The following is a 27884-nucleotide window of genomic DNA, read 5'->3' as shown; positions in this document are numbered from 1 at the left end:
ATTTGTTCTTGTTGTTTCTTTATTTATATATATATATATATATATATATATTACTTTTCACAGCTCTTCGATGCCGGAAACAAGATGGTCCAGCTGGTCCGCATCGCCCCCTAGCACACGACGCAATATTCGACTGGCGCCGAGCAGGCGGCGCAGGCGCAGGTCGGCCTCCATCTCGGCAGACTTGGTGGCGGCCACGTCGAGGACCTTTTCGGGCACGCGGGCCAGGCGAGCGACGTTGAGGCCGTAGGATCGGTGAGCAACGCCCTCGGCGACCTCGTAGAGAAAGGTGATTTCCTCCTGGCCGTCGGCGCCGGTGCCGGCGGTGAACTTCATGTGGAGGTTGGTGACGCCGTCGAGGCCGCGGGCCACGCCGGCGAGGTTCTGGTAGTGGGTGATGAAGAGGGTGAGGCAGCGGGTGCGGGTGGCGACGTGGTGCAGGACGGCCTGGGCGATGGCGGCGCCGTCGTGGGTGCTGGTGCCGCGGCCGAGCTCGTCGAGGACGACGAGGCTGCGGGGCGTGGCGGCGCGCAGGATGGCGGCCGTCTCGGACACCTCGACCATGAAGGTGGATTCGCCGGCGAAGAGGTTGTCCCTGGCGCCGGCGCGGGTGTAGATGGCGTCGCAGGGGGTGAGGGAGACGGCGTCGGCGGGGACGAAGGAGCCGACGTGGGCGAGGAGCACGATGAGGGCGAGGGCGCGGACGTAGGAGGACTTGCCGCCCATGTTGGGCCCCGTGATGAGGTGCGCCAGGGGCGAGGGGTGCGCGAGCGTCGTGCTGAAGGGGATGTAGCCGGCGGGGAGGGTGCGCTCGGCGACGGGGTGGCGGCCGTGCGAGATGGCGACGGTGGGCGGCGACGAGGCCGGCAGGAAGCGCGGGCGGCTGTAGCCGGGCTGGGCGGCCACCCTGGCGAGGGCGGCGAGGCAGTCCAGGGTGGCGAGGGCCGACACGGCGTCCCGGAGGGGCTGGTAGTCGGCCGCGACGTCGGCCAGCAGGTCCCGGAAGGCCTTGTCGCAGGCCGCGGCGAGGGCCTCGCGGTGCTGGTCGCGCTCGCCGACGAGCCGCGCCACCTGCGGGGTGTGGAAGCGCGACAGCTTCCTCGTCCCGGAGATCTTGGTCCACGACGCGGGCACGTCTGCCGTCTTGCTGTTGGGCACCTCGATGAGGAACTCGATGCCGGCCACGGTCGAGTACTCCACCCGGGGCGACTTGACGGCCCGGGCGGCGTCGACGAGGTGCTCGTTGAGCTCGTGCTCGACGTGCGCTATGGCCATCTGGTGGTCCTGCAGGTCCTCGTTCTGGTACTCCTCCCGGAAGAAGGCGTACTTGTCGTCTCGCCGCGCCGCCTCCGGGTTGATGCGTTCCAGGTACGCCGCGACGGTGCTGCGGATCCGCGGCAGGGCGCCGACGGCCGAGGCGAGCAGGGCGGACGTGAAGGGGGGTTGCTGTTGTTGCTCGGCGCCGGCGGCGTAGTGGGTTGCGATTCGTTGCAGAGTCTGCAGCACGGACAGCAGCTCGGGCCGGGTGCATTTCCCGTAGTAGATTCGGATCAGGCTCCGCTCGAGGTCTGCCTTGGTCGAGGCCAGCAGCTTCTCCAGCGCGTCCACCGGCGCCGTGGACTGCTTATCCACCAGTTCCTGGACGGCGGAAAGGCGGTCTTCCAGCTGCTCCTCGTCGAGCAGCGGGCGGCCAACCCATTTCCGCAGCAGCCGCTGGCCAAACCGCGTCACGGTCTTGTCGAGGGCCCAAAACAGGCTCCCCCTCTCCGTGTGGTCGGTGGCGTTGCGGTACACCTCGAGGCTTTCGAGAGTCGTCCCGTTGACGAGCATGTGACATGTCGTGCTAAAGCTCTGAAAGTACTTGGTCAGGTCAAAGATGTGCTCCAGGCCGTACTCCTCGAGGTGGCTGATCATGGCCGACAGACACACCGTCACCGATTCTGGAAGACGGAGGACTTTGTCGAGCAGGGCACTGCCCGTCTCGTTCCGCGATGCGGCCGCGGCCTGAGCCTCGGCCTCGGCCTTGGCCTTGGCGGCGTAGAACTGGGTGACGTGCGTGTGGGCTTCGGTCGCCATGGTCGGGCTCCTCGGCACACGCTCGACACGGCTGCGGTCCCCAAAGACATTGGTGCTGCTGCTCGACAGGTGCTGTATCAACTTGTCAGTTGCCTTGGTAAGCTCGCCCACGATGAGAAACTCGCAGGGGGAAATGTGCAGCAGCCTGGTCTCGACCTCGCTCCGCATGAATCCATCCTGGAAGGCGTCGTAGATGATGTCGCCGGTGGCGGGTTGGACGGCCAGGATGCCCACGTCCACCTTCTCGTCCGTCCCGCTCCCCTTGGATTGCGTTTCCGTCAGGCAGAGCAGGTAGCCGCCAGCCGGGGCACCCTCGGCCTGCTGATCCAGCTCGCCTCCCTCGTCGACGTAGGTCCCTTTGGTGTACAGATTGGTCAATTTCCGCACAAAGGGGGTGTTGCGGTTGTCGCCTGCCTTCTTCAAAGCAGCCGTCTCGATTTGTCGAACAACGCCAACCTTGTGGCCTGCCGCCACGAGCCGTTTCGCGTGAACGTGCAGTCGATGAACGGGGATGCTCGCCGAGGCGAAACGATCAAGATGCGCTTCCGAGGGGTCTGAGCCGGGAACCCAAAAAAAAAAAAAAAAAAAAAAAAAAAAAAAAAAGGAAGAGTCATCAGCCAGACTGTTGGCACAGAGGGGGCAAGGCGCAAACATGCGGCGGCTTTCCTGCGGGGAGTCGGGGAGAGGTGAAACGTACGCTCGTCGTACCGCATCTTGCCTGGTATGCACACGATGCTCAGCTCCTTGGCGGCAATTCTAGCATCCTCCCCGAAAAACCGAAACTTGTACCCGACCTCCACAATGAGAATGGTGTCGAGGTGTTTCCTCTTGATTTCCAAGAACTGGATTTCCATGGGCGTCAGCTTCCCGCTTTTCGATCCCTTCTTCTTTGCCTTGGCCGGTGCCGGCAATTCGGCCTCGTCCGCGTCGCCATTTGCGTCACCATCGTCATCTTCGCCAGCCGCTTGTACCTCCTCCTCCTCCTGCGCCATCCGTGATGCCCGGGACATGGCGTCTGAATGGCCCAGCTTCCTGACAAAGCGTTTATGCAGTTCCTCATTCTTTCGCCTTACGTCCTCCGCTTCTTCGTTTCCCTCTCTCAGTGTTCCGGCTGTGGAGGACGTGGTGATTGACTGCTCGTCGTACACGAACCGACTTGTCCGCAAGGCGGCAGATTGGGCAGCCCGAGAGGCTGGCGATGGTTTGCTGCCGCCCGCGGCGGGGAGGGTGCTCGATTGCTCACCCGCGGTAGCATTTCCGTCTCGTTTGCGATCCTTGGTAGGCCGGCCAGTGCCATCGTTGTGGTCACCGCCTTCCTCTTCTTTTGCTTCTTCTTCTTCTTCTTCTTCTTCTTCTTCTTCTTCCTCCAGGCGACGTTTTCGGTTGGGCAGCTGGGTGTCGTTCGAGGTCCCGGTCGCGGCAGCAGCCCGGGCCTCGCTTTGCTGCTTAAACGAAGCTGCTAATCCATTGGCAGTTCTTGGCGTGAAGAAGGATGTCAGTGACTGCTGCTTTTTATCGGTGGATCTTGGTAGCCGACTCATGGCTCTACAATCGCAGCCTTGCTGACAAGAATATATCGTGCAACGAGCAAAGGAAGCTTGGCATTGCTCTTGTCGTGTCGCAGCTGTCGCGTCTCGGTGATGCCGTCACGCGTTGAGCAGGCAGTCGTGGTTTGCCAGCTGCCCACCAGTCTGGCCCACTTCTTTTTCCAAAAAGCCATCTGACTAGGGAACCCTTCAAGGTAAGTGCGACTTGCACAGTGCGCACCGTGGACTCCGAGGTACCTAGGTACTTATTGGATCGCCTCATTCAGCGTTCTGCCGCAGCAAGAAGCAGATACCTAAGGTAGTCGAGGCATCAGCATCGCAAGCCAACTCTATTATCCTGCACGAATCGCACCGCAGAAACTGCGGTCCCTCAACTTGTCCCTAACAATCTTTCATAAGCCACCATGCAGTCGTAGCAACGCCAGGTAATGCAAGTCTTGACCGTCGCCACAGAAAGGCCAGCGATACAAGTCTTCCACTCAAAACTCCAAAACGCCTCGAGTAGGACCAGCACCCATGGGAATACCGACGCCCCCGTGATGGAAGTCTCCTTCAAACACCAATCAAACACCAGTCATGTTATTTCATGTTCTAAAGCTACCAGGTTTTTAAAAAAAAGCACACACAAGTTAAGCGACATCAATCAGGTTGAGCATGTTATTAGGTATGGATGTTGGTGAAATAGTCTCCCGCTGTTGATGCTCCGGCGTGGTAGGGGTTGGAGGAGATTCGGGAGCCATGACCCTCACTGTGATTTCGAGTGATGTCTTGTCAGCAAAGCGAGACGACGAGGATGGCAAGCCCGTCCGCGACTGTTTTGTGGGCGGTTTTCCATCTGCAGGTGCAAAACAAGTTCCAACCTTCTTCCCCGAGTCGGCATCGGACAATTTCTTGGAAGGCTTGAAAGCCTTCATGAATGGGTTTGGAGGCCGAGGTTCCGTTTTCGCAGGCTGCTTCGGCTTCCGGCCGGGACGTTTGCCAATCTTGCCCGACTTGGTGAGCTTTGGTTCCTTGTCCAAGGAAGTGCTCGTCTGTTTCGACATGGGAAGCGGCTTCCTCCTAGGTGGTGGTGGTGGGCTCGCTTGTGGGGTCGGAATGGCCTGAACATCGTCGTGTTGCCTCGGCTTGCCGTCTAGCAACACTTCAAGCTTTGTCGGAGGCGTCGCTGACATTTCTCGCTCCTCCTCGTTGGAGACGAGATAGCTATCGCCAATCTCGCAATCCCACGGCGGGAGGGCTGCTAGTCTGGCAATGTTGTCGCACTTGGACTTGACCACGAGATCCCAGCTGTCCTTGAAATCAGGAACCTTGGGCTCCGAATCGATGTTGATCCATGCCGTAAGCCCGTCCTTGCGGCCCCGGGTGACCTGGCACATCTCCTTGACGAGCCGTCGCGTACCGGGCACCTTGAGAGTTGTGCCCACCACCAAGACGGCATCTGGTCTAGCTCTCAAGTCGGCGCGCATGATGTTGCCGATGGCTTCTTCGTCGGGGTTGAATTCGTTGTAGAGGACGAACCGAGGCCTCAACCGTCCAATGCCATGGCTTCTCTTCCCGGCATGGGCCGTGCGCACCTCGTCGAGATTTCTGCAGGATTCACACAGGGGAGCCTCGGGCCCGTCAAACAAGTCACTCTGAAAGGGCTGGATATCAGCACACTTTGTGCAGACCATTTTGTCGAGACTTCCATGCAGTTGAATAGTAGTCGGCCATGGAGCTTTCGGTTCCAGGGGGGTCTGGGTTTGCAGCGGCTTCATGGACGTGTCAATGCAGTCAATGTTTTGAGAATAAAGCCGCAACAGGCGGCCCTCTTGGGCCAGCGACGCCAGCAAATGGTGGAATGGCGTAGGCTGGGCCTTTTTGCTCATCTCGCTCATCTCGCGCACCATGGTGTGGAAGGACGTGGTGGATGATTCATGCTTGTAGACGGATGCGTCAAAAAGATGCTTCCCCGAAGCCTTGACCTTGTGCTGACTACGCTGCGTCGCGAAAAGGCCAGTTGCGGAGCGGAAGTCCGGGATGCCAGCCGAGACGGAAATGCCTGCCCCAGCCACAACGACAATCTTCTTCTTCTTGCGGAGAGCCGAGAGCAGCCTTTCCATGTGAAAGTTGTCCTCGCGGGAGAATTCCTCATGGGGCTTCATCAAGTCGAGGTACGTGGTAATCCGCTCGCGAGGGGTGGTTCTCCTCTTTTTGGCGGGTGGTGAACAGTCGTCGGCGGGTTCCGCCAGCTTGATGGGGGATTGCGTTCCAGACACGGCGGTGGACGACGGCGAGGGATAGCGACACGCGGCATCTGGTGCAACCGCGGGAGAACCGGGTGCAGAGGGCGTCTGGGGGAGGCTTGAAAGCGGTGAAGAAGGCATGGATGCCGGAGTCGCCATCAAAGTGGACAGCGGGCAGGACGCGGTTTTCATGAGTCGTCTCGCTGTTCAGAGGGAGAGGCCCGAACGACGACTGTTGGGCTGTTTCCGCGGACGACAGACGCGCCGATGAAAGAAGGGGGAAAAAAAAGAAGAAAAAAAAAAACACGCGAAGAAGGGGGGAGAGAGAGTTGAAAGGCTAACTCATTACTCATGCAGCGGATTCCTGCGCGCGTAGTGGTTCGCTGGGTTCAACAATGAACAGAGGTATCCAGGGTGAGATGCGGCAGGACTTGAAGGGATCCAAAAGACCAAAGGTGAGGGAGGGGTTTGGTTTGAATCGGGGTGTCTCCAAATATCGAGAGCCAACCTGGGTAAAGAAAAGCCCAAAGTCCCGAGGAGGTAGGTTGACAGCGTGGTGCGAAGTGGAAGACGGCAGGAAGAAGATAAACAACACAAGGCGGAGTAACCTCGGGGGGGGCCAGAAACGGACGGGCGAGTTGGGCGAGGTGAGCTGGGGTCTGGCCTTGGCCTGTCTTGGGTCAACTAAGCTGGTACGTTGCGTCTGTACTTGGGCACTTGCTGGCGTCAACGCACGCGTTTGTACGTAGTATCGACGTCTGGTACTGCCTAGGTACCTTCTGGTGTGTTCGGATAGCGTGTACAGAGAGCAACTGTGGAGTGCATACCTTGCATGTCAACTGGTTGCCCTTGAATGCGGGCTGCCGCAAATCATAACAAGCCTAATATTCCCGTAATTTCGAGCACTGCAGCACGGTGAACCACGTTCTTGCACGGCATCAATTGTTACTGCGTCTTTTGCTAGGCATCATGCCGTTGAAACCAGCTCATCGCGGATTCAGCCCACGCGTTGTGCTCTCGGTTAGGTTAGGTAGGTAGGTACCTACCTGGTAGGTCTAGGTACCACCTATTGACATTAGGTACAGTACCAGACCGACCTGCTCAGGTGGGTTCCGCATACGCCTCTTTCAGGGAGACAGTAATCCATTTCGACCAGACGCTTGCCATTTCGACGTTTTGGCTAGCCTGTGAGTGCATGTCACAAGGGCGGAGTTACTCTGTGCTTTTAAATTTTGGCCAAAAAAAAAAAAAAAACAGATTTCCGCACCTGAGCCCTGGGAGGTGGTCAAAAAGCCGGCTTCAACAACACGTAACCACGGCGCGCCATCCCTGTTTCTAGCGACGCGACACGACAGTGCTCCACTCGTCGCCAACTGTAAATCGACAGCTCCAAAATTCACCCATAGGTCTTCAACTAGGTACCAGACCCAGCTTGTATTTGCTGTTTCTGTTTCCGTCAGAGCTTTCGGGCAGGCGACTGTCGCCAGGAAGGTCTGCACTACGGCGCGTGGTGTCATTTTGGGTGCGAAGTAGGGCATTGGGCCCGCCTTCCCCAAACGTACGTGTGTACCTTCCTCCTACGGGGCAACATTGCAGACGCATATCAACTCACGCTTACCCGCGTACCTAAACAAACAGCCCTTCGTATTCGCATGGGCATGTTTCAGTAAATCATACCGTATACGAGGGCGCTGGTTGAAGAACGCGCTTTTTCTCTGCTTCCCGCAGCTTAATCGCGTTTTAACTCTACGTTTGCTTGCTAGGTACTACATATGTATGGTCAAGCAGTACCTCCCCGGTGTGTCTACGAACCTGCAGCAGCGATTCTTGTGCAGTGGGAGCTAAGCCAAAACCGGAAAGAATATCTGCACGTCCCTAAACCACTGCAAGGCGAGGCTCAAGCCTCTGTGATGCGAGTCGCGCCCCCACGAACGACGGTGGTTTTCACGGCATCAGCACCCTCAATGCCACCGCCACCGGATCCTTGTTCAGTCTCTGTCGCAGACCGCAGCCATCAATCGTGCGTGATTCACATCCGTGATGCGCAGACGTGCATGGCTCGCCGACTCCCATGCACAACCAGCTAGATTGTAGACGCAAGAAAAGAATGCAAGCCAGATGCTAAAAACTACACTGGGGAAATAGTCTGCGTCGCACCTGGTTCCGTGCGTTGTTATTACCCCGGTACGGGGACCGCAACGCCAGCGTGACATTGTTTCCTCAACGCTGCGGCATCCCTTCCGCCCGTCCAGCTGGGGAGACCAGCTTCACGGCCGCCGCTTCCCCGGCACGTCTGGGGCCAGCAGCAGCATTCTCCCCCCAAATCTCAATAACCTCCTTGCCGGCGCCGCGCCCTCTCCTCCTGGCCGTCCTGCGCAGCATCTCCATCCCCAGGATGCCCGCCCCCATGCCGGACAAGTGCGACGCAATGTCCACCTTGAGCTTGACGGTCCTCCCGAGCGCCGCCATCTGCAGGGCCGCCATCATGGCCAGGAACACGATGCCGTGGACCCCCCCCTCCGGCAGCCCCAAGATGCGGAACCCGTCGTTCCGGTGCTCCCAAAAGTACGCCGAGCACAGGCCGAGCGTGGCTCCCGAGGCGCCCAGCGAGGTGACGGTCAGCCACCCGCGCAGGGTGTACGTGACCAGGCTGCCCAGGAAGCCCGCCGCTCCGCAGCCGAGGTAGAGGGCGAGGAAGTCGGCGCGCCCGAGCTCCTGGTGCAGCGCGGTGCCGACGAACCACAGCGGGACCATGTTGACGAGCACGTGGCTGAGCTTGGTGTGGGAGAACATGGCTGTGAAGAGGGTGACGGGCTTGACGGTGGCGACGACGAAGATCATGTACCTGTTGAAGAATGACCACAGGGGCGGGACGCGCCATCCGAGGAAGACGAGCGCGTTCAAGGCGACCAGCGTGCCCACCGTGGCATGCGCCATGGAAACATGGCGCAACAGCCTGTATCGCGGCAATGGATCTTCGTACACCATGGCCACGGCCGCGAGGAAGCCCAGGGCCAGGGCGACCACGGTTGCCGAGGGAAGAATACGCTGCCACGCCTTCATGTCGGGCGGCGCCTGCAGCTCGGACTGCGCGTCCTGGTAGTACTTGGCCACCTGCGGGTTGGCAATGGCGCGAGTGCCGTCCTCCCTCCTGGCCAGAGGACCAGCAGCAGCCCCCCCGGCGCCCTGCTCGGCCTCCCCCTCCCTGGCCAAGCGCTCCTCCTCGGCCGCCTTGTCCAGAGCTCTCTGCTTTGCAACGTTGCGTGCTCGGATCTGGTCCAACGAGCTTCGGCCGTAGACAGGATCGGGCTTGGCGACCGCGTCTTGTCCGATCCGAGCTTCCTGCCCGGCCTCTCGCGCCTGCATCTCTCGGTCCATCTGGTTGAGCTCATCCTCGGCCCTCAAGCCCGCGTTCAAGACTTCGTTGACGGCCACCGTCTGGCGAAGAAACGCCAGCCCCCTGGCAACCATGTCCGCTGGATACTGGGCAGTGTGCGCGGCAAAAGCAGGATCGTCGAGCGTCCCCGCTACTCGTCGCCCATGCAAGATTCGGAGGAGGTGGTTTCCCGCAGCCTCTGCAGCGCCTGGTCCGAACACGTCTTCAATTTCCTCGCGGGACAGGTCCTCGGCGCCAAAGGGCAGGCCGACCTGGTCCCGGTAGTCTTTGGGGAGGTTCTCGTAGTTGCGAATGACGTTGCTCGAGGAGGAGAAGATCCAGCGGCTGCTGCTGCTGCTGCTGCTGCTGCTGCTGCTGCTTCCCGGCAGGCGAGGCGGGTTCTCTCGAAAGCGTAGCCTCGGTCTCTGCCACGCTGCTTGCGGGGGAAACGCGGTCGGCGGTCTCGCGTAGGCGGGTTTGCCGGACAGGCATCGCGCGCCGGCTCTGGGCTGCCCGTTGTGCACCGTCGTCGTCCTGACTCTTGCCGTCATGGCAGCGACCTGACGAGCCACCTCTTTCAGGGGCGCGCGCTGCGCATGGCTGATGGCGAAAAGATTCATCTCAGGCTAAAAAAAGGGGGACGGGGACGGCGAAGGAGGGCATCATCAGCGAGGCGCAGCAACGTCGTCATAAAGACCGTCTGTCAAGACAAGACATGACTTGGCTTGGCTCGGGTCCAGTATGGTAAGTGGTGTACGGAGTATGTGGTGTTTTGTGGTTGAAAAGACAATGGAAGCAGCCAGCCAGGGCATGGTTAGCCCCACTAATCCGCGAGCCATCTTTCCTAGTCACGACTCACATCCAGCTAGCCAACCAAACAGGTACCTAACCTAATACTACTTGATGGAAATCGAAACTGCCGACCTGAACCCGTCACAAAACGCTGCTTCTCAAATACCCGTCGCAAACGCTTCTTCTCAGGACCCGTCGCAAACGCTTCTCCGCCGCAAACGCTTCTTGTCGCGCAAAATCCCGGCACAACAACAATCTCGGCCGCCATGTCCGCCGACACAAGACCAATATCGCCCGCCCGGTTCGCCGCCGCCCTCAAAGACCTCTCCACGCCCATGCTGCGCCTCAAAGTGCTCGAGATCCGCAACTCCATCGCCCACCTCCGATACTCCAACGACCAGCTGAGACCCTTCGCCGAGGGCTCGGCCACGGCCCTCGGCCGCGAACAAGCCAGCAGCGACCCGGCACGCCGCGAGCCCGACCAGGACTGCGTCGACGCCATCCGGGAAAACGAGCTTGTCATCGACCGCATGGCTCGGCGCATCGCCCTGGTCCGCGCCGAGGTGGAGCAGCGCGGCGCGAGCTGGGCCGAGTTCCAGAGCAAAGAAGAAGAAGAAGAAGAAGCAGAAGCGGCGGCCGCTGATGCGGCCCAGGCGGCAACGACGGAAACCCACATCAACGGCCACGCAGATTCTCAGCAGACTCCTCACGCGGCCGCCCGCCACCCGGCTTGGACGGACGGCACCTTTCAGTCCGGGACGATTCGCAACGGTCAAATCCGCGTGGACGACCAACCGGGTGGTGCAGGGCGTGGCGCCCGCTCGTCAGGGGGCACAGTGAGCGATGAGGAGTTGAGACGGGCCATGGAAGCACGAATGCGAGACCCAAGGAGCTACGATGACGGCGGCGACGGCGGCAGCGGCAGCGGCAGCGAAGGAGCTGGTGTGCATCTGTGATGGGCCGAACAATCGGCGTTTGGCGACCTGCGCGGGAGGGCGTACATGGGGTTTTTTTTTTTGGTCTTTCTGCGATTTGGAAGGTTGAAGGCTGCTGTCGCCTTTGGCGTCACGCCACAAGCATGTCTGTGACCGCAAAAACATGGGCCTCGCAACAGCAAACATTCATCAAACAATCGGAACCGCCCACGTGAACCTGAACTTGCAGCTGGCCAGTTTGGCAAGACGGGTCCTGGTGAACACGGTGCGGTGCACAGTTGGCACAGAGGCGTGCAGAAAAGACTACATGACCATGATACCCTGCTAACTTTGAATTGACACCGGAAAATGTGCCGTTTTTGTGGAATACCAAAGGTGAAGTGAAGAAAAACACAGTGTCAGCGTAGACTCCTTGCAGCTCGCTCCCAAATGCAACATGACATGTATAAATAAAAAAAAAAAAGAAAACAGTGACCGTAACAAGACTCCGGGGGGTTATGCACACATCTCCAGCCGCCGGTTTTCCATTTCCTCTTGTTTTTTTTCTTTTTTTGTCTTCCTAAAAAAATGAATTTTTTTGGAGAAGAGGAGAAATTCCTCCTCTTAGTCTGTATCGTCTCCTACCGGAGAATCCACCCAGGCATTGTTCCTGCTTCTGCTCCTGATTGACTTTTGTCGTTTGCCAACCTTCTTCGACAGGGTGCGCGTGTTACCGCTACCATCTGTGCTGGGAATGGTTTCCAGTTTCGGTCGCTGTGCGACGTGGCTCAAAGAATTGCTCGCATGGCTGATGGTCTTTGATATTGGGGGCGACGGGACTGCATCGTCATCCTCGTCGGAATCGATGCCGGGCGGAACGGGAACGGGAACGGCGACGGGAATGCGTCGTCGGCTGCGCCGCCTCTCAAACGGGTTGGTGTCCATGGAATCATCCGAATCGTTCAAGGACAGGCTGCGACTTCGAGTGTGCTGTATGGACAGGTTGCTCCGTGTGGCAAAGAGGGATTCGATAAGTTCGACTTCGGTGGGATTACTCTCCTTGCGAAGTCTCTCCTTGACCAGCTTCTCCTGCATCCTGCGGCCCAGGTTGCTGTCGTCGCTGACGAGGGTCCGCCCGCTCGACTTGCTTCCTGAGCTGACAGCCCGAGACACCGGGACCTTGCCCTCCATGACCTTGGCTGGTGGTGGAGGCTGCAGCATCCATTTTCGGGCGTCCTTGTGAGCAGGCTTGCTGCTAACCACGGGAGGGTGGTAGTCGTTGACGGGAGGGTTTTTGGGCGACAGATAAAAATCCCGGCGTTCTTGCTCCGTCACCTCTTTTTCTATTCCCAGCGTCGACTCGATCAATCGCCCGGCAGAGTCCCGAGCCTTGGAGAGCGCGTCCATTAGCTTTTGCCCTGATCCAGCTCCTTGCCCCGACCACTGCCCCCAGAGCTCTTCATCTTCGCGCTGATATCCGCGCCGTCGATTCCAGTCATCCGACAAGGCATCTTCCGGCATCGCCGTCAAGGCGTCGCCAAAAGTGTGCTCGGACATGCTGGGGGCTACGCTTTCTCGCCCCGAGCTTGTCAGTCCCCTCTGGCTCGAATTTTTGCTCGCAGACTTCTTGGGCAAGCTCGGGCCCATGCTGATTTCCTCCTGCCAATAGGGGTTGGTGTTGAAGGGCGAAGGATGCCGGTACAGGCCGGGCTGTTTGCTTTCCGTCCTGGCCTTTTCTTCCCTCTCCTTTCTTGCCCGCGATTTGGCTTTCTGTCGGTGGCGAACTTTGGCACATGGTGTACAAGCGAGAAAGTAGAAGACGGCCGATTGAAAGGCAACGGGGAGAGACATGACGTTGGGCTCTTTATCGCGAGATGCCCTGCATCAAGCCTGCTGTGAGTTCCAAGGGGTCACGTTGCAAGCTCATGAGAGGCACAGGTTTCCCCTTTCGATCTGAATAGTGTTGAACGTCCAGATGGGAGATGTGGATCGTATACCAAGTGGCGAGGGCGGCAGGGCGGCAAGGCGGCAAGGCGCTTGGTCAAATATAAGGGCTTCTTATGATGGAAATGGGGCGTTTCAAAAGCCGCATGCAAGACAGAAGACGGAGTAGAAAATGGGAACGGCGCAGACTGTGCAGAAATCGAAGACGAAATCGACGTTTTCAATCGTGGCTCTGGCTGAAATGCAATGTCAAAAGACGCATTCGTTGGGGGGGGGGGGCGTGTAGGAGAGAGGAAAGGGGCTGGCTGACGCTATTGAAGCCGGACTGTCTGTCGTTGGAATGGTCGAGGAAATGCAGCAAAGTAGGATTGGGGAGGGAGAGAAATGTTTCAGATGGAAGCGTGGGAGCCTTGACAAGAAGTGGGCGAAAAGGATAAGCAGGCTGTGGACATGACAAGCTCGACAGTGGAGAGTAAACAGAAACGAGACGAGAAGGATGATGCAGTGACAGGCCAGAGGGGACGGATGGATGGCGTATCAAGAAAGGTGCAGGTGCAGCAGTCTGGGTGCTTATCCCAAGTACACGGGACTTGGCGAGGCGGACAAGCCCATTGGGGGGAAAGGAAAGCCTGCCGAATCCGTACCCGCAAGCTGCAGGTGGCGACAGCTGTCCCCCAAGGCTCCCACGGGGTACGCCCTTGGGGTCAATCGGATCCGCTCGTTCCTCTCATGGCACCTGGAAAAAGCTGCGACGTGGCGGACAACCGGTCCATTGCGGCATCATGATGTACCTACCAGACGCCTACGGATAGCACACGGAGACGTGGATGGCAGAACCACCTTTTTTCGGGCTGGCGCGGGATGGATCGAACCATCAAGCAGCCAGAATTCGCCAGCAGCCAAAGACGCAGCAACAGTAATGCCGTCCGTGGTACGGAGTGCGTGCCGTTCCGGACACAAACCAGACAGGCAACAGACTTTGTTGTGGTGCAAGTCTGCCTGTTTAGCCTTTTTAGGAGACATCTGAGGCACGTAGTACAGAGGACCCAAGGTGCCAGGTACCAAAGGTACATCAATTGAACTGAACGTACCAGGTACCTAAGGTAGCTAAGGTTGTTGGAGATGCGGCCTTGCCTCAGGGCGAGCAGCTACCTCGTGCTCTGTACTTGTACTCCGTACACATTTGCAATCGGCCCACGACTTCGCGCCGCAGAACCACGCTGCTCCGTCCTTTGGGCCCCCCCAACCCTGACCCAGTCAGTCCTCCGTACCCCAAAGTCGTGCAGTGCAGCCTTCCGCTTCCCTGCCACGCCTGATTCAAGTCTGTTCGCCGCAGCCAGCATCAGCATCCCCCCATCATCAATGCAACACACTGCCTAATGACATGCTCCGTGTGCTCCGTGCGGGCGGAGCATTCCTCTTTTCCCATCTACCAGGTTCAGGGTTTTTGTTTCCACGCCCGGGTTCGGGACTTGCCTGAGTGAGTGCTGTGTGTGAGGAGGACACGTTTGCCCCCGTCGTGGCCAAGATGTGGCGTCGGAAGGTCGGGTGGCCAACCCTGTCAGGTCGCATGCGTTGTGGATGGCCCGGACGCGGCCTCGTCATTGGCTGGCTACCTTGGGTACCTACCTAGATACCTACCTTACCTATCCGGTTGCACATTGGTGCATGTGCTCCGCAAGTATCATTCGCGACATTCTACGGACGTAGCAGTCCTTGATGCGCGGAACGCGTTATGCTGCTCCGTACCTAGGTTAGGTAAGGTAGGTGCTCCGTGCACCAGTGGCAGCTTCATTTAGGTACCTAAGGTACACACATACCAGTTGACCTCGTAGTATCTGCCGTTACGTCGCCAAATCGTCAGCAACGCTGTGATCCTTGCTCTGCACAAGTCCCGGGGATTTTGCCAGATGACCCCATGATATGTACCAACCGGCCGGGCATGGCATTACTATCCCTGACAAAAACCATCCGCCGGCAGTGGCGGGCGTGTTGACCTGTGCTGTCACCATCTTGACAATGTTGAACCTGCTTGGTGTTCTTTCATACCATCGTCGCCGTTTCCCAACCATGGCTGGCACCAAAGCCGGCGACGCGGTTAGGAAGAAACCACCACTGTCTCGCTCGGGAGATTGTACCAGCACATCATCACTCCCGAGACTCCTTGTCCAACCAATTCCTTCAACAGACATGTCAATTTGGCGCGGCTCTTGCTGAGCCCTGCAACCGTCTTCATACATACATTGAAACGTTTTTCTCCACCGCCTTCATGGCCCAGCGGCTTGTTCAACGACGGTTCAGTCTCTTTCCCCGTTTCCCAACTGTCCGTAGCCCGTTCTGCTTCTACTCCCTCGATCCTCGTGTCTCTCGATCGTCGTGCAGGTTCCGATGCATACTAACCAGTCTTCGTCTTCGTAAGTCAGATCGCGCAATCGGCAAGATAATGGGACAAACTTCCATGTCTTCGACATGACGCGATCCGCAGAGTTCCCTGCTTCAACTTTCTGCTGACACCGAGTGTCCCGTGTCCTCATCACCGTCTCTGTCATAATCTAATAAGTGGATTCGATTTGTAGGTTGCAATGCGCGGTGCTTGGGGAGCCCCCCGTCGTTGTGCCGACGCGTTTGAAAAAAAAAAATGAAGCTTGACTTGGGAAAAAAAGAAATAAAAAGAAAGGGGGGAAATAAAAAGAAGTAAAAGTAGGAAGTAAAAAAAAAAAAAAAAAAAAAAAAAAAAAAAAGTAAAAAAGACACGTAACAAAGAGAGACAGAAAGAAAACAGCCAAGAGTTGAAAAAGAGGTGACTCCTGATATGGGGAATACTAGTATACAGGGCCAGAGTACAGCTCAAATTGCCCCTGACCCAGAGGCAAAGAGGTGTTGATTGATCCATTGTAGTCCAGCCCAGCGCCAAATTTACAACTGCAGGCAGACGGCGCTTAAACTTCCCACTCCTCTTCCACCTCTTCGGGGGCATCGTCTCTAAGGGCCGAGAACGAGCCAAGGGCCTGGGGAGCTGCAGCTTTGGGAGCAGTCTTGGGGGCTGCGTGTGCCTGCTTGGCTTGGGTAGTCGATGGCTTGGTGGATTTCTCGTCTCCCGACTCAACACCCTTCTTGCTCTTCTTCGACTTGGTCTGGACAGTGTTCCACTCATCGGCGTCGTTTTTTAGCATTTCCATCTGTTCTTCTTCAGACGGGAGTGAGGATATCCATGACCCCTCTGACTGGTCCACAGCTGCCTGCTTGTCGGGAGTAGCAGTGGCCGCCGGAGCGTCGGCCATTTCTGAGGTATCCAAAGGTTGATGGAAAACCTTGTCACTGCCAGCGGATGGGGCGCCGGCTTCTCCCTTGGCCCAGGAGTTGACGCCATTAGTAGCCATGAACTGGGAGCCGTCTTTGGCCGCCCTGCCTTGGGCGATTCGAGCAGTCCGTCGCTGCTTCTCCTCGAGAACTTTTCGTTCCTTCTCTGACGCCTCCCGAGCTTCTTTGGCGGCTTCGGCCTTCTTCTTATTCTGGCGTTGCTTCTTCGTCTCCGCCTTTTCGAGAGGCTTGGCCGCCTTGGGCTTTTTCTCCTTCACCTTGTCGGCGTCGGTGATGCGGACAACGGATGGACCAGCAGCGATAGGCTCGAGCATGTCACTGATGCCAGCGGCATCAGTAGCATAGGCCTCGGGAGACCCGATAGGAGACTGATCATCATCAGCTTCCGCACCGGTATCCGACGGCTTCTCGTCAGCGTAACCATTGCTCATCTGATGTGCCCGAGATTGCTTGACCGACTTCTCCCTTTGCTTGGATGCCTCAGCCTTGCCGGCGAATTTTTTGCCTTCTTGAGCCTTGGCCAACTGTCTGGCAAACTCTCGATTATCGGCCCCATCATCATCATCATCATCATCAGAGGTATCTTCCGCTACAGGCCGTGGCCGAGAAGCAGGCTCTGTGGCTGTAGCTTTGGTTGAAGCTTTCGCCCTGGCGGCTTCCTGGGCCTCCGAGGTGAAGCTGTCCAAACGCTGCTTCTTCTTCCTGTCTTCTTTGCGTGGCTCGTTCTGCGCAGCCCTCGCGGCGCGCGGTGCATTGGCAGCGGCCCGCTTGTTGGTTTTTTGAGTAGAAACGAGATAGGCAGCGTAGCCCAGACCAAACAGAGCGGCATAACCCGTCAGCGTGTAAACGTAGCTCATGTTTGACTCGGTCATTTTGAGACGTAACCGGCGAGAGAGCTCGGGAGGGGCGATCAAGGCTAGCACTTTCTTGTTGATGTGATCGGTTTGAAAGCAGCTCCGTTGTTGGGCGTTTTTAGCTATATTCGGTTTTCGTACACTTGGTAAGAGGAAATAATTGATGCTCGAGGTTGGGGAGGCACGTGCGACCCTTTTTGAAGGGGTGAACCAAAGGGATCGGAGAAGATCTTTGGTTTGGTCCCGTGGCGCGCAAGGTGTCAATGCCCGACCGCAGGGCAGTAAGGGATACAAGTGAGAGCCTTGGTTGTCTGGATGTCGGCGGTGGGTTTTTGGTTGAGAGTCGCCTCGCTGCGAAGAGGACGAGTTCGACAGCGAGTGATTAGGGGCTCAGGGATGGGGTGGGGGGGGGGGCGGGTGCCGAAGGCGAAGGGAGGACCAGACACAACAAACGAAGAAACTTATCGGCAAGTTTGCTGCCAGGAACGAAGACGCTGATGAGTTGTCAATGGAGGGAGGAGGCGTGGGGGGGAAAGGGGGGGAGGAAGGGAAAAGGGAGGGCGATGGATCAAAAACACCAAAAAAAAAAAAGGGGGGGGGGAATGGAAAAATAAACCAACCGTGATAAAAGACTGCAGTGTATGTGGGTGGAAAGCGAATCAGCCGAAGGTTTCGAGAAATGGCCAGATGTGAACTTTGCACAGGCTGGGCCAAGCAGGGAAAAGCAGTCTGGTATGAAGGAGTTGGTTTGGCAACGTCGCCAAATGAGGAGCCCTGCTCGGCGGTGTTGGCTCTAGTGGCGGCGGAACTAGCTCGCTGTACGGAGTAGTGATGATGGCCCTGGGACAATAGAACAATGCTGCCGAGTACATGATTTGACGATTTGACAAGAGGGCGGGGGCCCATTCCAAAGTAACCACCAGACACGACACATACGACACTTACCCACGGTGACAACCAACGGCACATGACTTGCACTTGCCCCATTATATAATGTCAATAATGACCTGTGCTTTGGCTTGGCTTGCCTTTACGGCGTTGCACTCGCTGATTGAATGTTCTTCAACAATTGCATCACGTACTCTAGGTACCTATGTAGTAGATGGCCTGCAGGACGACAAAGGCAGCACAGCCTATCTATCCTATGCAAGAGAGTTTTGATTTCTGGCGTCTTTCTGTCATGCTTTTGTTGTACTTTTGGTGTACTTTTGGTGTACTTTTTGCTTCAATTTTTCAAGAGAAGGAATGGAAAAGTCGGCACCAAGGTGGTGTTGCTTGATATGTACTCGGACAGAGGTACTCCGTTCCGTAGCCTTCCGACCCGTGCTTGGTTGGTCTTGTTGAAGAGGAAGAGGCGGGGCGGGGCGGGAGACATGCATTCTTCGATTGTCACCGATGGGCTGCTGCAAAGAGTCGCGACAGACTGCCCCGTAACAACTTGACTGCATGCTCTTGCTGCGCGTGCATCACGCAGACACAATCCAGACAAGATCCAGAAACGAAATAGTATTAGGGGTGCGTGCACGAAGCATGAAAAGTGCCCTAACCTAACCAACTACGCCCTTTTTCGTTCTTCTCCACCTGCCAGTCAGCCAGCCTGGGCCGGCCCTGCCAGTAAGTACTGTACATAATATGAAGGCTGCCGAGTCTATAGGTACCTACTAGTAGGTACCTGTGGCTGCCCGCACTGTGCATACACGGCGCATGCACGGTGCAAGCCCACAGCCACAACCTCGGTCAGTCCCAGTCCCAGTCCCAGTCCCAGTCCCTCCTTCCCCCGATCTGCCCCTCCAGCCCCCGCCAGCCCCCGCCAGCTCCCACTGGACTTTCCGGAGGCGGCCGACCGGCCACTACCGAGCAATTTGACTTGCTTCCCATGTCAAGCTCCACGCCCTCCTCCAGCCAAGCCATGCATGTGGTGGTCTTGCTTTGCTTTGCTTTGCTTTGCTTTGCTTTGCTGTGCTGTGCTGTGCTTATTGCTCGCTGCCTTGCTCCAGCCGACCTTAGTGCCAGCCAGACCCCACTAACCTAGGTCAAGCTCAGGGCTGAGGGAAAATTTGAAATGCCTCCAGTCGTTGACCGGCCGGCTGGACACGGCACACGAGCGTATTCTGAAAGGCAGTTTGCTGATGAGTACCTCGTTTCAAGAAGATCAATCCTTTTTGCCGAGCCGTGCTGACTGCAAAACTGCATCTAGATTCTCCTTCTCCTTCTTGTCCTTGTCCTTGTCCTTGTCCTTGTCCTTGTCCTTGTCCTTGTCCTTGTCCTTGTCCTCCTCCTTCTCCTCCTTCCCGCTTACGTTGCTTCACGCCCTTCAGCCTGGCCTGTTTTTCTTGAACTGTTACTCTCTGCCTGCCTGCCTGCCTGTCTCCCCATCCTGCCTCTGATAGCGATGGCTCCGCAAAAGATCATTATTGATACCGATCCAGGCAAGTCTCCTTGTTCCACGTGCGCCCCCCCTCCAGCTGCTGATGCGAACCATAAATTAGGCGTCGACGACGTCATGGCCATGCTGTTGGCTCTCAGCGCCTCGCCTGACGAGCTCGAGGTTGCCATGCTGTCTGTGACGTATGGAAACGTCCCGCTTCAAAGGTGAGAAAGGAAAAGAATCTGCAGAACCCCCCCGGAGGGGGGGGGAGACGGCGCAAGGGGAGAACCCATCATGCAAAACTCACCACCAAACCGGAACAAATGAGAGCTTCAATGTAACCCGTTCTCTGCACTAGCTGCCTCCGAAACGTAGTTGCCATGTTTCACGTGCTGGAAAAGGAGCTGCAATGGAGAAGGTCCACGGGCAGACCGGAAGGATTTGAAACCATGAAAAAGTGCAAGCCTATCGTTGCTGTCGGGCCGGAGCACTCGCTCGAGGATGAGTGCTTAATGGCAGATTACTTCCGTAAGTCTCGTCTCGTCTTCTCTCGTCTCGACTCGACTCTCGCCATGAGTCTCCGGGGACCTTGTTTGGGTAAAAAAAAAAAAAAAAAAAAAAAAAAAAAAAATCCCATGCCCCTTTTTTTATTTTATTTTTCTCTCACGTGCTGGACTTACTCTGCGCTCTAGATGGCCTCGACGGGCTACACAACGTCCATGAAGCCCATCCCCATCTCAGCCCCTCCGAGACGTGGAAGTCCTTGTTCCAGAGCGGCTCGGAAAGCCCAGTAGACGCCGCTGCCTCCTCGCCATTCTTTACCCCTTCCAAGGAACCCGCCCACAAGGAGATTCTGCGGATCCTCCGAGAGAACCCCGTTGACTCGGTGTCCATCTGCGCCGTCGGCCCCCTCACCAACGTCGCCATGGCTGCCGCCGAGGACCCCGAGGCGTTCCTCCGCGTCAAGGAGCTCGTCGTCATGGGCGGCGCCGTCAACGTCGAGGGCAACATCACCCCCGTCGCCGAATTCAACTGCTACGCCGACGCCGTTGCCGCCGCCCGTGTCTACGCCCTGACCTCGTACGAGCCCGCCGCGACCATGCCCCCGGTTCCGCAGCGTCTTTCCACTCTCCCCCCGTACCCGGCCAAGCTGTCGCGCCAGCTGAAGCTGACCCTTGCCCCCCTGGACATCACCACTCCTCACCTCATCCCCAAGGGTTTTTTCGCCGAGCGCATCCAGCCGCACGTTGACGCCGGCAGCCCCCTCGCAACCTGGGTGTCCCACTTCGTCATGGGGGCCTTTGGCCAGATCGAGAAGATGGAGGGAGACGCCAAGGAACCCGGCCTCTCCATGCACGACCCCCTCACCGTGTGGTACATGCTGACCCATGACGATGCCAGGTGGAAGTTCCCTGCCAAGCTGGAGGACGTTCGCGTGGAAACCTCTGGCCAGTGGACTCGTGGCATGCACGTCGTCGACAACCGACCGCTCGTGAAGCCGGCAGAGGTCGCGGCTCTGGCCTCGCTCGATCCTCGCAACGACCCCAGCGTCGTCGCCGTCGACGGCGTTTCCGGCGACACGTCGGGCTGGCTGAGCGTCCTCAAGGGCAACAGGGTGAACCGTCTCGTCGAATCACCCGGCCAAGACGACTTCAAGGATGTCTGGATGAAGCGCGTTTTCGCGTGACAACACATGTAGCATTAAAACCAGTGTCTGCTAGAACCATCATGCCAAGCAAGCCGTGACCGGTCAAGTCTGCCACATCCAAAAGACATACACCTAGCATCAACCTAACCACCCATTTTGCAGGAAAAACCAAGGACACAGCCAAAAAAAAAAAAAAAAAAAAAAAAAAAATGATGGAGCAGATTTCCCCGACTCTTGCCCCCGTTGACTCCGTAAACGCCATTCCTATGCCATGTATGTAATTCTGCTGCCGAATCAATCCATCGCCACCCGGGCGTCGTCGTCGTCGTCGTCGTCGCCGACTACTTTGTCCAAGAGAAACAGAACCAGCCACGACAGTCTCGGAGAAAAGAAGAAGAGAAACCGGTGTTTTTTTTTAGACATGCTTGATGCCGCCGATTTCCGACCCCTTCACTTCCGCCCAATTGATACTTTCGTCCAGTGCCTCGTCCACCAAGCCCACCGAGCACACGTTGTCCCCCCGTATCAGATACAGGCCAAGCGGGTGGATTTCCGAAGGCTCGTCATCGTCAGGCTCGTGGATAACTCGCTCTTGCGTGTCCGTCAAGACCTGCCACAACAAAAAATAAGTAAAGAAGAAAAAAAGACGGCAAGGCAGCGTGGTTAGCAGCGCAGGCAACCCGGCCAGCGGCGTGACGAGAGCCTCGTACCAAGTTTGTCGACTGGTCGCAGGCCGCCAGGGTGCCGACCAAGATTCGCGAGTCGGCAGTCACGACGAGGACCTTTTCTGCACGTGCGAATGGATGGGTCTCGTCAGCAAGCGGATTCAGTCAGCAGCAGATACTTGATATCCTCTTGGCTGCCCGCGCAAAAAGGCGGGGGGGGCGGAGGGGAGGCAACGCACTGTTGAGGTACCCTCCGAGAGTCGCCATGGTGAAGACGGCCAGCGGCTGGGGAAACGGCAACTGCTCGACGTGCAGGCGGCGAGGAGAGATGATGACCGAAGCCAGAACCGGGATGATTTGGCGGTTCGGAGCAAGCAAGCAACGAACGAGGGGGACACGACATGGAAGTAAATTATTCTTTGCTGTGGCTTGAGGCGAGGCTGGTGGTGGCGGTGCACTGGCCACAAAACCTGCTCGGGGAGGCTCGACGAGAAAATCGACAAGGCTCGACGAGGCTCTACGAGACGGGACAATGGCATCATCGTTCGAAGCAGTCTGTAGCACATGTACTCCGTAGCACATGTTTCAAGTCCTGCAAGTCCTGCAAGTCCTGCAAGTCCTCCTCGGAGGTTACACTTCGCAAGCGGAATGGCAGCCAGTCCCGACCAGGCAACGAGGCAAACGCCGCGCCTCGATGTTGAGACGCGACTGTCCCTCATCTCGCCGCTCAGTTGAGGCATGGAAAGACACACATGTACTATTCTAAACCAAAAATTACATTGCGATGAGGTGACCTGGCCACCTACAAGCCAAACCCTGTTGAGGGGGACCAGCAACTGGTGAAAGCCTTCTTGGCCTTGCATCTTCTTCCGCTTCCGTGATCAACGACCCATCCCATCACTATAATAGCTTTCCTCGCAACGCGCACAACATCTTGCGTGATCTTCAAACGTCCTCGTTCGCCCGAGAGCTTCCGCAGATCAAGTCACGCATGCCACTGATACACACAAAATCCACTTCTCCTCTTCACCACACCAGACGAGCCGGCGCCAGCAATGAAAAGAGTTCGCGTCACCTGGAGGCAGTGTAATACCAGGGACACTGTGGACGGAATCGTGTGCAAGCACAGAGGAGACCGTCCGAGGGGCAAAAATAAGAATAATCACGATTGGTCTCAATAGAGACCTTTCAGAGATTAAACTGAAAAGAACAGATACTACACTTGATCTAAGCCAAAAGGCAAAGAGAGCTGGAGAGGAAAGGAAAGAAAAAATCAAAAACGAGCGGCGGGCTGGCGCGACTTTTATAGACGGCCTGCGCGGGCGGTGTGCGCGTGGGCGGCAGAAAAAAAAAAAATTTTCTGCCGGGCGAGGGGCGGCTGGCAGGCAGCTGGCCAGGGTGGGGACCGCTCCGCGCTTTCGCCCAATCGCATTGGGTCTGGCGGGAGGGTAATTTCAACTTTGTCTCCAGTTTTCATGAGCGAATTTCATTGCAGAGTGGGGAGGGAGCCACCTCGGTTGGTCGACTTGTCCACAGCTCGCCAGGGGCTGAAATGAAAGTCCCCGTTTGAAATCACCAAAAAAGTAGCTTTTATTCTCGTTTTTTGTTTCTCGGTTCGTACGCTTTATCACTGTCCAGAGAAACAAAAGAGTTTTTGAACGGGTCAACGCATATAAAAAAAAGAAAGAGAACGCCGCCTCATCATGCCAAGCTCATCCATCCCAAGTCCGTAAACGTAACCGTGCAAACCTTGACCCATGAAACACCTTGTGATAGTGTAGTGCTCGGGTTGCAAACCAGCAAGGGTTTGAAAAAAAAAAAAAAAGATTCCACGCCACAAACGCCGATCCTCCTGCAAAGGAAAAGAGGGGAAGGGGGGGGATACGAAAGGCCCAAGCTCCTTTATCCGGCATCATTATCCACTGGCTTCATCCTCCACTAACTCGCCTTCCTGTTCAGACACCTTGGCTCGCTTTTCCGCCCTCTCACGATCGGTCGCAGGTTCAGAATCCGGGTCTTTTCTCTTAGTGGGCGACCTCAGGGTACTTGCGTCGCCGTGGTCGGTGCCGTTGGCTCTGGGCGCTGGGCTTCGACTCCGGCTGGCCCGGTCGACTTCCATGGGTGTGCCGTTGGAAGAGAGCGTGTCGGGTTGGCTTGTGAGAGTGTCTCCGCGTCGCCGTGTGTTCTCCAGATCAAAAGCAGGCGACGGCAGCGACGGATTCTGCTTTCTAAGCGGATTCTCAACGTAGAACTGATGCATCATCTCAATCGCCTTTGTGCAGAGTCCTTCGTCACCGTTCAGGAATTTCCACCACGGCTCGCCGTCGACGTCGTCAATCTGCTGATTCGTGTGGACGCTGGCGAAGAAGATGGCGCCAATGGCAACATCTCGCGCTTCAATGACAAGAGGGATCGCTGTCAAGCAAGCGTCATTGCAAAAGGTCCAGGCGGCCTGCCTGAGATGTTTGTTGTGGACAATGTCGAGCCGACCGAGCAGCTCGAAGAGGTTTCGATACGGGTTGTCAATCATGAGGTCAAAAGTCAGCTGCTCCAGCATCACTTCCTCGTAGGTCAGGATGCTATCTCGCCACCGCCAGTATTCCTTGCTTTGCTCGTCAATGATGAGCTTTGCGTTCTTCTGCGCCACCTTGGCAACAGCAATGATGATGTCCTTTGTTTTCCGGCAATTTTCTTCGACCTTGTTGGCAAGAAACAGCGCCGTCGCAGCGATATTCTACCGAGCTGGGTTAGCGACAACTCCTTGACCAAGTGCCCTCTCGCCCTGTGTATGTGTGTGCTTTTTTTTTTTTCTTTTTTTTTTGCCCCTATAGTTTACTTGGCTCTCCCGGACACTCGAGGGGTGGGCTCCTGACGTACGTAATGATGAATGCCACCTTTCTCTTGTATCATGCTGAACCGCATGAAGAACCTGTGGAAGAAGACACCGGCGACCCACAGCGTGATTTGGGGCAGATCCAGCATCACGCCGGCTTGGTATATGAAATTGACGCCTTTGGCCCGCCGAAGCCTTTCCTCCGACGGCGAGATTCCATCAATGACGCTGGGCGTGCTCTGAGCCTCGTCGGGGCTGAAGAACCACTGGTTCGCCACTGCCGCCTGCCCGTTGCGGCGAGGCTGAGCGACTGGCGACTGTCGAGCAGGCGAGTTCTCGGCCTGCGGCCTCGGAGGAGACGTGCGCGCACTATGCTGAGGCGGGGTCGGAGCTGCTGGGGGCACATCTCGCTGTTGAGGAGAGCGCGACGGTGCCTCGGCATGGCTGTTGCCTGGCACACTGTTTCCAGGCAGGCTCGGGGGTTGATAGCCCTCGCGAGGAGGCCGGTAGCGGTCGATGCTGGCCATTTACGCCAAGATTTTTGTCGGCGGGGCAATCGAGGCAGGAGCGCGACGTAGGAAAACCATGGGGAATGATGGTGGAAGCTTTCTGGGGCCGTCGGGCGAAAATAGATGCTGATGCGACGAAATATCTTGACTCGGTACGGATGTTACAGTTGCTTGGTGGGATAAACTGCGGTCACCGGTCACAGGGAAGCCAATTGCTTGGAGTTTCAACCCGGTCAGCTGACCCCGCGCCACCAGCCACCGCTGGAAAGCTAAAAGTGAAGTGCCTGGGAAGACGGGTCAACCAGACCAGGCATGACTGACTAGGTACCTGTAGAAACAACACACTCCGTAGTACGTACTACGGAGGAGGAGGTAGGAGGAGGTAGCTTCCCATAATACCCCACTACTAGCACCTCCCCCAACTCACCAGAACCTACCCGGGAACTAGAAGGCCAGGCTTGACAGTTACACGAGCGAGTAGATGAAGCCATCCTTCTCCTTTTTGTTTGTTGTGTTGCTGTCCTCTTCGTGTCGTCGTCCAGCCCCTTCCATGCACAGAGACAGGTTTCAACGACTTCACTGCCTTGCAAGGTGGTTTTCAGTTGTTCACAGGTAGGTAGGTACGTAAAGGGACATGTTGGGAGGGTATCACAGGCTCGTAAATACTATCAGCTGCAATAAGTCGCAGTGGCTTGACCATTCCGCATCTCCGGCTTGCCGTCGTCTCACAGAGATTCACCGTCATTTCGGCCCCATAGCTTGACTGTCCGGTCATGTCCACCGCTGACGATCCATTTGCCGTCCCTGCTGTAATCTACACTCGCGACGGGCCCTGTGTGGCCGCTCAATGTCTGCACAAGCGTCCAGTCATCCGCCGAAAAGATCTTGACATTCTTGTCGAACCCGCTCGAGATGAAAAACGTGCTGGACTTCTTTGGGATCTGGGCGCCCTTGTCGTCGACGCCGGGAGGTGTGCCTGCCAGGGGGTCGTCGCAGCCCTTGAACCACCGCATATCCGACACTGCGCTGCTGTGAGCGCCGATGCCTCCGGTCCGCTGAACCTTGCGGACATCCCAGCACTTGATCCATCCGTCAGCCGACCCCGACAGGACGCGATGTCCGTCCGAGCTCCAGTCCAGCGCGTGTATGGGTTTGATGTGACCGTCCAGGTGGCCGTCCAGAATCATGACAGTTCTCCCAGATCGCAAGTCCCAGATTCGACCAATGCTGTCCAGGCCGGCACTAGCCAGGAGCGAGCCGTCCGTGTTGAAGCTGATTGCGTAAACCCCCCGCGAGTGCCCTTCCTGGAGGAGTGTCTCGGCTGTGGTTTCGACGTCCCAGAGCCTCCATGACGTGTCCTCCGATGCGGAAGCAAGATAGCGCCCGGATGGATGAAACTCGACGCGGCAGACGCGCTGGGAGTGTCCCTGCAGTTTGGATACGGGAGTGTCCTGGCTCAGTGACCACAAGTGTATCAGACCTTCCGCTCCGCCAGATGCAAAATTGACCGAGTCCGAGGAGATGTTCTTCTCGGGCAGCGTGGCCCCTGGAAACCAGGATAACCCGCTAATCTTGTTGGTGTGGCCCCGAAAGCTCATCTTCTCGGTCAGGCTCGGTATCTCCACCAGCTTGACCTGCCCTCCCCAGTTTCCGACAGCCACCAGCTCTCCGTTGGGCGATATCCTCGTCATACTGATGTGTCTTTCGCCGACAGTCTGGCTGCCTTGAAGCTCGAAAGCCTGCAGTCGCTCCTTGACGTGTTTTCTGAACTTGACGTGGGTTCGTAAAGGGATCGTAGCTTCTTGCTTTTGGAAAGCGACCCGTCGTTTTGCCCGCGGCAGCGAATATTCGGCGATGCGTCTTCTTGCCTCGAGAAGGGCCTCCCCTCCCCTCGAGTAAAACTCCTCTTCTTCCTGCTCCTCGGTCTCTTCCACCCCGGGGGCATCCTCCATGACAACGTCGGCGTTTTCCAGACCACTTATTTCAGCTTGGATGGTCATCAACTCTCGCAGACGGTCACGACGATCCCCAGGACCCTCCCCGAACAGGGTGACGGGCTCTCCCATTTCCCTGAGCCTTGCGCGCACGCGCCCGTCGTCGGTGGGCACGGCAATTGTAGCCGCGAGGCGCTTCCTGCTGAACTGGCTCAGTATTGCGGAAGTCTTCTCGGGCGGTGCACCGGGTGCCGTCGGCATATCGTAGTCTTGATCATCTTTGAGGTCCTCGAGGGCAATGCCGACTGGTGAGTCGGCGTCCTCCACATATGCCTGGCGCGATGGATGCATCATGGCGGAGGCTGTTGTATGCAATGGCGAGGTGGGGAAGACGGAGCTGAAGAGCCTAGCTTTCGTGACTTGTATTCACCCACCGCCAGACTTGGGCTTCGGCCTTGAACCAGGGGAGTGAGTGTACGTGAAACTTGAAAGTTGAAATGATTTTGCGAACCGAGTCAAGGCGAGCAGAGCTACAGGTTAGGTAGCGCAGGCGGCTGTGGGCCGGTTCGGAGGTAGTACCGGGGCTTCTAGCCCCTGATTGGATGGAGGTGCTGCAGCCCGTCTTTCAAAGCGCCGAGCAAGAAGTGAGGACGGCAAACGTATATCTGTATAAAGGTGTAAAAGTTTTATCATTTTCATACTGATGAGCTGCTTATGAAAGTAAAAAAAAAAAAAGAAGGAGAAAAACACACAAACATGGCATTTGAAACGACACGCCTTTGCTCAAGAGCCTCGTAACCATTACGCTCTAGGTGGGGGGCAACCTCGTACATTGCAGGTACTGCGAGGGCGAAGGGTTGCCAGGAAAACATTGCCCC

At 57.0% G+C, this 27884-nt stretch overlaps 10 protein-coding genes across 10 annotated transcripts; 2 read left to right on the top strand and 8 right to left on the bottom strand.

Annotated features, from left to right (window-relative positions):
• Nucleotides 1–57: 57 nt before the first annotated feature.
• On the bottom strand, nt 58–3617 carry UV8b_01964 (uncharacterized protein; the record flags this gene model as incomplete). The annotated part of the gene is made up of 2 exons (XM_043139462.1): nt 58–2630; nt 2774–3617. 2 exons carry the CDS (start codon nt 3615–3617, stop codon nt 58–60), a joined length of 3417 nt encoding a protein of 1138 aa, XP_042995396.1.
• Nucleotides 3618–4252: 635 nt separating this feature from the next.
• Nucleotides 4253–5989, bottom strand: UV8b_01963 (uncharacterized protein; the record flags this gene model as incomplete). The annotated part of the gene is made up of 1 exon (XM_043139461.1): nt 4253–5989. The coding sequence occupies one exon, from the start codon at nt 5987–5989 to the stop codon at nt 4253–4255; it is 1737 nt and encodes a 578-aa protein (XP_042995395.1).
• Nucleotides 5990–8068: 2079 nt separating this feature from the next.
• Nucleotides 8069–9844, bottom strand: UV8b_01962 (uncharacterized protein; the record flags this gene model as incomplete). The annotated part of the gene is made up of 1 exon (XM_043139460.1): nt 8069–9844. One exon carries the CDS (start codon nt 9842–9844, stop codon nt 8069–8071), a length of 1776 nt encoding a protein of 591 aa, XP_042995394.1.
• Nucleotides 9845–10282: 438 nt separating this feature from the next.
• On the top strand, nt 10283–10972 carry UV8b_01961 (uncharacterized protein; the record flags this gene model as incomplete). The annotated part of the gene is made up of 1 exon (XM_043139459.1): nt 10283–10972. The coding sequence occupies one exon, from the start codon at nt 10283–10285 to the stop codon at nt 10970–10972; it is 690 nt and encodes a 229-aa protein (XP_042995393.1).
• A 582-nt stretch (nt 10973–11554) lies between these two features.
• On the bottom strand, nt 11555–12781 carry UV8b_01960 (uncharacterized protein; the record flags this gene model as incomplete). Its single annotated transcript, XM_043139458.1, has 1 exon — nt 11555–12781. The coding sequence occupies one exon, from the start codon at nt 12779–12781 to the stop codon at nt 11555–11557; it is 1227 nt and encodes a 408-aa protein (XP_042995392.1).
• A 3032-nt stretch (nt 12782–15813) lies between these two features.
• Nucleotides 15814–17955, bottom strand: UV8b_01959 (uncharacterized protein; the record flags this gene model as incomplete). Its single annotated transcript, XM_043139457.1, has 3 exons — nt 15814–17400; nt 17503–17543; nt 17670–17955. 3 exons carry the CDS (start codon nt 17953–17955, stop codon nt 15814–15816), a joined length of 1914 nt encoding a protein of 637 aa, XP_042995391.1.
• Nucleotides 17956–19441: 1486 nt separating this feature from the next.
• Nucleotides 19442–21104, top strand: UV8b_01958 (uncharacterized protein; the record flags this gene model as incomplete). The annotated part of the gene is made up of 4 exons (XM_043139456.1): nt 19442–19478; nt 19539–19641; nt 19776–19945; nt 20110–21104. The coding sequence occupies 4 exons, from the start codon at nt 19442–19444 to the stop codon at nt 21102–21104; spliced, it is 1305 nt and encodes a 434-aa protein (XP_042995390.1).
• A 376-nt stretch (nt 21105–21480) lies between these two features.
• Nucleotides 21481–21997, bottom strand: UV8b_01957 (uncharacterized protein; the record flags this gene model as incomplete). Its single annotated transcript, XM_043139455.1, has 3 exons — nt 21481–21675; nt 21776–21852; nt 21970–21997. The coding sequence occupies 3 exons, from the start codon at nt 21995–21997 to the stop codon at nt 21481–21483; spliced, it is 300 nt and encodes a 99-aa protein (XP_042995389.1).
• Nucleotides 21998–23645: 1648 nt separating this feature from the next.
• Nucleotides 23646–25090, bottom strand: UV8b_01956 (uncharacterized protein; the record flags this gene model as incomplete). The annotated part of the gene is made up of 2 exons (XM_043139454.1): nt 23646–24464; nt 24608–25090. 2 exons carry the CDS (start codon nt 25088–25090, stop codon nt 23646–23648), a joined length of 1302 nt encoding a protein of 433 aa, XP_042995388.1.
• A 707-nt stretch (nt 25091–25797) lies between these two features.
• Nucleotides 25798–27360, bottom strand: UV8b_01955 (uncharacterized protein; the record flags this gene model as incomplete). The annotated part of the gene is made up of 1 exon (XM_043139453.1): nt 25798–27360. One exon carries the CDS (start codon nt 27358–27360, stop codon nt 25798–25800), a length of 1563 nt encoding a protein of 520 aa, XP_042995387.1.
• Between the last annotated feature and the right edge of the window lie 524 nt (nt 27361–27884).

Source organism: Ustilaginoidea virens, chromosome 2, assembly GCF_000687475.1.
Source record: "Ustilaginoidea virens chromosome 2, complete sequence".
NCBI lineage: Eukaryota > Fungi > Ascomycota > Sordariomycetes > Hypocreales > Clavicipitaceae > Ustilaginoidea > Ustilaginoidea virens.
Note: the sequence above shows the minus strand (reverse complement) of the source record. Positions and strands in the feature narration are given on the sequence as shown.